Source organism: Cherax quadricarinatus, chromosome 1 (genome assembly GCF_038502225.1).
Source record: "Cherax quadricarinatus isolate ZL_2023a chromosome 1, ASM3850222v1, whole genome shotgun sequence".
In the NCBI taxonomy this organism is placed as follows: domain Eukaryota; kingdom Metazoa; phylum Arthropoda; class Malacostraca; order Decapoda; family Parastacidae; genus Cherax; species Cherax quadricarinatus.
Window position 1 is genome coordinate 68,206,794 of NC_091292.1, and position 9,743 is coordinate 68,216,536.

Consider the following 9,743-nt stretch of genomic DNA (forward strand, 5'->3'; position numbering starts at 1 on the left):
CAGCACCTACTCCTAGGCTGTGGGACTGATTACCTGGTCTACAGTACGCATTTCTACAGTCCTCACATTAAGTCTTTGTTATGATAAAGCTATTGGATGGAGACACTTCAGTAAATTAAAGATACCCAGATGTTTCACATGTGTTTAATTCAGCAGGAAGTTCAACATTTTTGCCACTCCACTACCATTACTGCCTTATCCAAAACCATTACTGTCTTATCCACTACCATTACTGCCTTATCCAAAACCATTACTGTCTTATCCACTACCATTACTGCCTTATCCAAAACCATTACTGTCTTATCCACTACCATTACTGCCTTATCCAAAACCATTACTGTCTTATCCACTACCATTACTGCCTTATCCACTACCATTACTGCCTTATCCACTACCATTACTGCCTTATCCAAAACCATTACTGTCTTATCCACTACCATTACTGTCTTATCCACTACCATTACTGCCTTATCCAAAACCATTACTGTCTTATCCACTACCATTACTGCCTTATCCAAAACCATTACTGTCTTATCCACTACCATTACTGTCTTATCCACTACCATTACTGTCTTATCCACTACCATTACTGTCTTATCCACTACCATTACTGTTTTATCCACTACCATTACTGTCTTATCCACTACCATTACTGTCTTATCCACTACCATTACTGTCTTATCCACTACCATTACTGTCTTATCCACTACCATTACTGTCTCATCCACTACCATTACTGTTTTGTCCACTACCATTACTGTCTTATCCACTACCATTACTGTCTTATCCACTACCATTATTGTCTTATCCATTACCATTACTGCCTTATTCACTACCATTACTGTCTTATCCACTACCATTACTGTCTTATCCACTACCATTACTGCCTTATCCACTACCATTACTGTCTTATCCACTACCATTACTGTCTTATCCACTACCATTACTGTCTTATCCACTACCATTACTGTCTTATCCAAAACCATTACTGTCTTATCCACTACCATTACTGTCTTATCCACTACCATTACTGCCTTATCCACTACCATTACCGTCTTATCCACTACCATTACTGTCTTATCCATTAACATTACTGTCTTATCCACTACCATTACTGTTTTATCCACCAACATTACTGTCTTATCCACTACCATTACTGCCTTATCCACTACCATTACTGCCTTATCCACTACCGTTACTGCCTTATCCAATACCATTACTGCCTTATCCACTCCCATTACTGTCTTATCCACTAATATTACCGTCTTATCCACTGCCATTACTTTCTTATCCACTACCATTACTGTCTTATCCACAATAATTATTGTGTTATCCACTACCATTGCTGTGTTATCTACTACCATTACTGTCTAATCCACTTCCATTACTGTCTTATCCACTACATTACTGTCTTATCCACTACCATTGCTGTCTTATCCACTAATATTACCGTCTTATCCACTGCCATTACTTTCTTATCCACTACCATTACTGTCTTATCCACAATAATTATTGTGTTATCCACTACCATTGCTGTGTTATCTACTACCATTACTGTCTAATCCACTACCATTACTGTCTTATCCACAATAATTATTGTGTTATCCACTACCATTGCTGTGTTATCTACTACCATTACTGTCTTATCCACTACATTACTGTCTTATCCACTACCATTGCTGTCTTATCCACTACCATTGCTGTCTTATCCACTATCATTACTGTCTAATCCACTGCCATTACTGTCTTATCCACTACCATTACTGTCTTATCCACTACCAGTATTGTCTTATCCACTACCATTACTGTCTAATCCACTGCCATTACTGTTTTATCCACTACCATTGCTGCCTTATCCACTACCATTACTGTCTTATCTACAACAATTACTGTCTTATCCACTACCATTACTGCCTTATTCACTACCATTACTGTCTTATCCACTACCATTACTGTCTTATCCACTACCAGTATTGTCTTATCCACTACCATTACTGTCTAATCCACTGCCATTACTGTTTTATCCACTACCATTGCTGTCTTATCCACTACCATTACTGTCTTATCTACAACAATTACTGTCTTATCCACTACCATTACTGCCTTATTCACTACCATTACTGTCTTATCCACTACCATTACTGTCTTATCTACAACAATTACTGTCTTATCCACTACCATTACTGCCTTATTCACTACCATTACTGTCTTATCCACTACCATTACTGTCTTATCTACAACAATTACTGTCTTATCCACTACCATTACTGCCTTATTCACTACCATTGTTGTCTTATCCACTACTATTACTATCTTATCCACTACCATTACTGCCTTATTCACTACCATTACTGTCTTATCCACTACCATTACTGTCTTATCTACAACAATTACTGTCTTATCCACTACCATTACTGCCTTATTCACTACCATTACTGTCTTATCCACTACCATTACTGTCTTATCTACAACAATTACTGTCTTATCCACTACCATTACTGCCTTATTCACTACCATTGTTGTCTTATCCACTACCATTACTGTCTTATCCACTACCATTGTTGTCTTATCCACTACCATTACTGTCTTATCCACTACCATTACTATCTTATCCACTACCATTACTATCTTATCCACTACCATTACTATCTTATCCACTACCATTACTGTCTTATCCACTACCATTGCTGTCTTATCCACTACTATTACTATCTTATCCAATCTTACATTTTCTTTAACTCCTTCCTTTCAGTTTTGCTCTCACCTCCGTTATTATATTCCTCTTCCTTTAACTTCTCCCTCACCCTTCCCTTAACTTCTCCCTCACCCTTCCATTAACTTCTCCCTCACCCTTCCCTTAACTTCTCCCTCACCCTTCCCTTAACTTCTCCCTCACCCTTCCCTTAACTTCTCGCTCACCCTTCCCTTAACTTCTCCATCACCCTTCCCTTAACTTCTCCCTCACCCTTCCCTTAACTTCTCCCTCACCCTTCTCTTAACTTCTCCCTCACCCTTCCCTTAACTTCTCCTTCATCCTTCCCTTAACTTCTCCCTCACCCTTCCCTTAACTTCTCCCTCACCCTTCCCTTATCTTCTCCCTCACCCTTCCCTTAACTTCTCCCTCACCCTTCCCTTAACTTCTCCCTCACCCTTACCTTAACTTCTCCCCAACCCTTCCCTTAACTTCTCCCTCACCCTTCCGGTAACTTCTCCTTCACCCTTCCCTTAACTTCTCCCTCAACCTTCGCATAGATTCTCAATCTCCCTACTTTCACTGTCTCCGCGAACTTCCTTTAATGTCTCCCTCATCCTTCCTTTAACTTCTCCCTCACCTTTCTATTAACATTTCCCTTACCCTTCCATCAAGTTCTCCCTCACCCTTAATTCAAGTTCTCCCTTACCTTTCCATCAAGTTGTGTCTCACCCTTCCATCAAGATGTCCCTAACCATTCCATCAAGTTGTCTCTCACCCTTCCATCAAGTTGTCTCTCACCCTTCCATCAAGATGTCTCTCACCCTTCCATCAAGTTGTCTCTCACCCTTCCATCAAGTTGTCTCTCACCCTTCCATCAAGTTGTCTCTCACCCTTCCATCAAGTTGACTCTCACCCTTCCATCAAGTTGTCTCTCACCCTTCCATCAAGCTGTCTCTCACCCTTCCATCAAGTTGTCCATCACCCTTCCATCAAGTTGTCTCTCACCCTTCCATCATGTTGTCTCTCACCCTTCCATCAAGTTGTCTCTCACCCTTCCATCAAGTTGTCTCTCACCCTTCCATCAAGTTGTCTCTCACCCTTCCATCAAGTTGTCTCTCATCTTTCCATCAAGTTGTCTCTCACCCTTCCGTCAAGTTGTCTCTCACCCTTCCATCAAGTTGTCTCTCACCCTTCCATCAAGTTGTCTCTCACCCTTCCATCAAGTTGTCTCTCACCCTTCCATCAAGTTGTCCATCACCCTTCCATTAAGTTGTCTCTCACCCTTCCATCAAGTTGTCTCTCACCCTTCCATCAAGTTGTCCATCACCCTTCCATTAAGTTGTCTCTCACCCTTCCATTAAGTTGTCCATCACCCTTCCATTAAGTTGTCTCTCACCCTTCCATTAAGTTGTCAATCACCCTTCCATTAAGTTGTCTCTCACCCTTCCATTAAGTTGTCCATCACCCTTCCATCAAGTTGTCTCTCACCCTTCCATCAAGATGTCTCTCACCCTTCCATCAAGTTGTCTCTCACCCTTCCATCATGTTGTCTCTCACCCTTCCATTAAGATGTCTATCACCCTTCCATCAAGTTGTCTCTCACCCTTCCATCAAGTTCACCTTCGCCCTTTCATCAATTTGTCTCTCGCCCTTCCATCAAGTTGTCTCTCACCCTTCCATCAAGTTGCCCCTCTCCCTTCCATCATGTTGTCTCTCACCCTTCCATCACGTTGACTGTCACCCTTCGATCAAGTTATCCATCACCCTTCCATCAAGTTGTCTCTCACTCTTCCATCAAGCTCTCCTTCGCCCTTCCATCAAGTTGCCCCTCTCCATTCCTTCAAGTTGTCTCTCACCCTTCCATCAAGTTGTCCCTCACTGTTCCTCAAGTTCTCCCTCACCCTTCCATCAAGTTGTCTCTCACCCTTCCATCAAGTTGTCTCTCACCCTTCCATCAAGTTGTCTCTCACCCTTCCATCAAGTTGTCTCTCACCCTTCCATGAAGTTGTCTCTCACCCTTCCATCAAGTTGTCTCTCACCCTTCCATCAAGTTGTCCCTCATCACCCTTCCATTAAGTTGTCTCTCACCCTTCCATTAAGTTGTCCATCACCCTTCCATTAAGTTGTCTCTCACCCTTCCATCAAGTTGTCCCTCACTGTTCCATCAAGTTCTCCCTCACCCTTCCATCAAGTTGTCCCTCACCCTTCCATAAAGTTGTCTCTCACCATTCCATCAAGTTGTGTCTCCTTTCCATCAAGTTGTCCCTCATCCTTCCATCAAGTTCTCCCTCACCCTTCCATCAAGTTTCTGTCACCCTTCCGTCAAGTTGTCTCTCACCCTTCCATCAAGTTCTCCCTCGCTCTTCAATCAAGTTATCTCTCACTTTTCCTTCTAGTTGTCACTCACCCCTCCATCAAGTTGCCCCTCTCCCTTCCATGAAGTTGTCTCTCACCCTTCCATCAAGTTCTCTCACTTTTCCATCAAGGTATCCCTAACCTTCCCGTCAAGTTTTCATTCACCCTTCCATCAAGTTATCCTTCACCTCCTCCCTCGCTCATCTTCCTCTATAATTCTGTCATAGTAACATTCAGAGTTACTTTACAATAAGTTACCTTCACTTGCTGCTGATACATAACACATAGTAACATTCAGAGTTACTTTACAATAAGTTACCTTCACTTGCTGCTCATACATAACACACACGGTTAACTTTAATTATTTTTCCCTCTGCCCTCAGATTTTTTTTCAGAATTTTATTTTTAGCTTTCTTGCTTTACTTGTCCCCTTCGTTTGTCACGTTATGTCTGTTGGTTCCTTTTCCTTGTCTGTCTGTCTGTCTGTCTCTCTCTCTCTCTCTCTCTCTCTCTCTCTCTCTCTCTCTCTCTCTCTCTCTCTCTCTCTCTCTCTCTCTCTCTCTCTCTCTCTCTCTATCTCTCTCTCTCTCTCGCTCTCTCTCTCTCTCTTTCTTACACAGTTTTACTTACATCATTTCTTGTGAAAACCTTTTTATGGTTATGAAACATACAGATATGAGACAGGATGCAGTTGGAGCCAACTGTGGGTCAGCAATTTCATTTTATCAACTAACCATATCTCGTTGATATCATTATGCTGTATGAACATGTTCACGAATCGAGTCATCCTAGGTAAAAATTATTTCTCATGAAGTGATGGCCTGGAGAAGGGTACAGTCACAGCGAAGTTGCTGCTGGCTGCCCGTCTTGTTGTGTAGAAGTTCACTTCTCGTTTTCCTTGGAGCGGAGCCAAGTGTATTTTGACAATATTGGTCGTGTACAGAACAGTAAATCCACCCACATCCCTCCGGTGTTGAGGGCTCTTTTGAATTGACAGATCTATCCAGGCTGGATCCAGGCAAGAATTGAGTCGTCTTGCTCTGTTCTCTGTTCCGTCAAGGAGTCACAGACGAGCTGGATTGCAGGCAGTCCATGAAAGTGGATCATACTTAAGAAGTGAGAGCGTTTGTGCCTCGTACAGAATCTTGCAACCTCTACTATCGAGCAGATGTGAGATACGTCGAAGTACTGTAAGCTTCCTGTCCGCCTTGTTTGCAAGATTTACAATGTGGTTCTTCACCGTCATTGTGGACTCACATTTCGTCCACGGGTACCAACACTCTCCCATTCATTTTTACCACTGCTCCAGCATTACCATCATGATGTCTAGAGACCATCATCATTTGTGTTTTCTCAGGAGGAAATGCTACCTGCCACCGTTTACCCCAGGATGATACAGCCGTAAACTGATGATTGATGTAACACAGAGCATCTGGCAGTTCCTCCCTCTTGGTTAAGTAAATGTCAAAGTACAGTCGTCCGTATATGCTTGGGATTCTGGGATGAGAAGGTCATTGATGTAGACTTTCCATAACAATGACCCAAGCTCGCTCTCTATCTCTCTCCACGCTTCAGATTCTTTAAGCTCAACTTTTTAAATGGGTGTGTCACCTCGACTATTGGTAGTCTGACCACAGACTGTCACCTTGTAGTCACGTAGGGCAGGAGAGAGACTAGGAAGGAGTGATCACGTGATTCGAGTCAAAATACAATCTTTGATATTCAAGGTAACATCCTGAGTGTTCCCAGCTACAGAGTAGCTAACTTTTATTAGCTGTGCGCAGATATTAGTAACGTTATGTGGATCGAACTACAAGTAATGTAAAGGAAATATGGAACCGGTTTAAAAGAAAAATTGTATCAAAGAGAAAAACATACCAGAAAGATATAAACGAGCAGCCTAAGATAACCTAAATAACACAATATCTCAATAGTATGCAAAACCGATAAGTTTATGAATTAAACACATGTGCAACATCTGGATGTCTTTACATGTAGACGTTTCGCCATCCACTGGCCTTATCTATAAAATAAAGATAAATAAACGGACGACAGTAAGACTTAATCAAACCCTCATTCTCGCAGAATTATATATAGACAAGAGTAGATGTGATAACCAGTGCCATCGCCTAGGAGCAGGTGTTGAACACAGTTGTCTTGATTAATATGCAGTAAAGGATGTTGTTGTTGTTAAAGATTCGCCGGTATTCTCCCGGCCCGGGCCCTTCCAAGTAGTGGCCCGGCACTGGCTCCCTGTCTAGGGAGTGTCTGAGACCTAAGTCTCCCATGGGAGGAGGCACAAGTACCCCCCTCATCTTGTGAGCTACAAACTCGGGCTCTAGCACCAACCCTGCCCTAGAAGGGCAGGGCATGGTGTCGATCGTGCTAGCGCTGTGCTCTCCTGTGTGGAGTGTTGTGTTGTTCATTTTCATTCATTCATTCATTCATGTTTTCATGTTGATTCGCCGGTACTTCCGGCCCGGGTCTTCTCCAGATGGTGACCCGGCAGTGGCACCCCGGGTGGGGGGTGACGATCATCTTCTTTCTTCTTTCTTGGCCCTCCGGTTGGAGGGTGGAAGAGAAGCGCAGTCCGGCAGAGGCAGCAGTTACAGGGTCGATTGGAGCCACACCCCAGCTTTAGTGGACAGCAAAGTGCTGGGGAAACTTATCTTCATGGTGAATGGCCATGGATAGTCGTGCTAGAGGAGGGTACCGTCTTCAAGGTCCCCATTCTGAAGCATCCTGAATTTCCTCTTTGAGGTGTACTCGACTTCCACAAGGTGTTGGGTGTTGGCAGTGAGTAGTCTGTCATGTCTGCAGTGGTGTATAACAGTTTGGTCGTAGGTATACTTGACTGATCCGTCCTGGAGGTGCTGATGGATTTCTGAAGACAGCATTCTATTCTTATACTGCTTGGTTGTGTACAAGTATACACCCTTCAGGTATCGGACTTGTTGTGGTGCAGCAGTGTCAGTGGCAGAGGCACCATGAGGTGCATCCGCAGTTTCTTGTGTTTTTGCTTTCTTGGCTGGTGGCTGAACTGGTGAAGGCGAGATTTCCGACTGGTCAGTTGCTCTAGCAGTGGATGCAAGCGGTAGCGGACTCTCATTGGTGGAGTTTGCCGACGTCTCAGTGGTCTCTGATTGGTCCATCTCTGTGTCTAGTGGAGGTTGTGACAGCGGTGGAGCAGCGGTGATGCTGATAATATTTGCAGTAGATTTTAGGATCTCAGTGGAAGGTGATGATGCAGGGAATGTGAGGCCAGGCATATTATTTAGTTTGAAAAGTTCATTGATGGTGGTGTTGAAGGAACCAGGCTCAGCTGCATTCTGTACATGAGCATACATAATGCAATAAAGAACCTTGGTGGAGTCGGCAGTAGGTGCTGACAGGGAAGTGGTGGGAGCAGCTTGCGTGGCTTGTAGTATCTTGGTATTGTCTGCTTGAAGCTTGGCGATAGCAGAATATGTGGTTGCTTGTGGGTTGGGTTTCTTTTGTTGTTGTTTCTTGAGTATGTCTCTTCTGGTAGGGCACCTGGCAGCAAGAGTATGGTGGTCATTCCTGCAGTTCAAGCATTTAGGTGGTGAAGCAGTAGTGCAATTCTTGAAGTCATGACCCTCACGGCCACAGGTGGAGCAAAACTTCTTGTCCTTGGTAGGACAATCATTTGTGGTGTGTAAGTATGAGTAGCAATTATAGCACTGTGAGATATGTTGGAATTTCTCTGCTTCGATGAAGGCTGGGTTGATGTGAAAGTAGTGAATAGCCAGGCCCTCAGCGAGAGCTCTGGCTGCCATGTTGACGTCACTAAAGGTGACCTTCAGCATGGATGAAGCATTGGGTATTTTAGTAATGAAGTCCACCTTGGCCCAAGGGCTCTCTGCTTCGATAGATGACTTGATTTCTTCAGTGGCCTGTACAGTGATAAGGTTGTCGAGTCGCTTGAGGAACACAGTTCTCCTGGCCCTCAGTGCTGGGGAAGTCAAGACAAGAAATCCCTGGTCTCGTAGAGTGGTAGTAGCAGTAGTGGTAAGTAGTTTCTCAGCCTCTGTGTCGTCTGTACAGACGACAACAAAGGCCTCCTTCAGCGATAAAATCGCATTACATTTGACTTGCAGCCTGCCACTAACGACAGCTGCAAGTGTTAGTTTGGACGACTCATTGGTTGTGCCACTCGCTGGTTTGATCTTTACTCTGTTAGAGTAATGCATCGTGAGTAAGCAGTGCTCTGCAGTAAAGGAACATAGACGCTTATATACTGGAGTCAGATGAGGTGCAGCAGATGCAGTGTCACTGGAGGGTGGGATCCACCAGTGTATGTCATACTCCAGACTTGGACAAGATATTCTGTCTGTTAAATAAGACTAGAGGTAAATATTGCAAACTTTTACTAACATTGACATTAAACTGTGTCTGTAAATGTGTTAAACAGTTTTTAATGCAGTAATATTTCCTTGGTAATTTATTAGGCTGGTCTGAAACCGAGCAAGAGGTCAACAGAATCAGTACCACATTCAAGCAATTGACTATCTGCTTCCTACAGGAGACTTCAGCCTGAAGATCCAGCCGGTGCTACTGGAAGATGACTCGCTGTATCAGTGTCAAGTGAGTGCCAGCGAGGGAGTGGCAGGCATCAGGTCCTACCCAGTGCGTCTCACTGTCTATGTGCCACCAGACCCACCCAGGGTTAAGC

At 43.7% G+C, this 9,743-nt stretch overlaps 1 protein-coding gene across 1 annotated transcript in view; it reads left to right on the forward strand.

Annotated features, from left to right (window-relative positions):
• LOC128685431 (irregular chiasm C-roughest protein-like) overlaps positions 1-9,743 on the forward strand; it is a 399,092-nt gene that overhangs the window by 25,220 nt on the left and 364,129 nt on the right. Inside the window, exon 6 of the mRNA XM_070085947.1 lies at positions 9,594-9,743. This exon is cut by the window's right edge and continues 77 nt beyond it. Within this exon, the coding sequence (XP_069942048.1) occupies positions 9,594-9,743 (150 nt within the window). The remainder of the gene's footprint in view (positions 1-9,593) is intronic.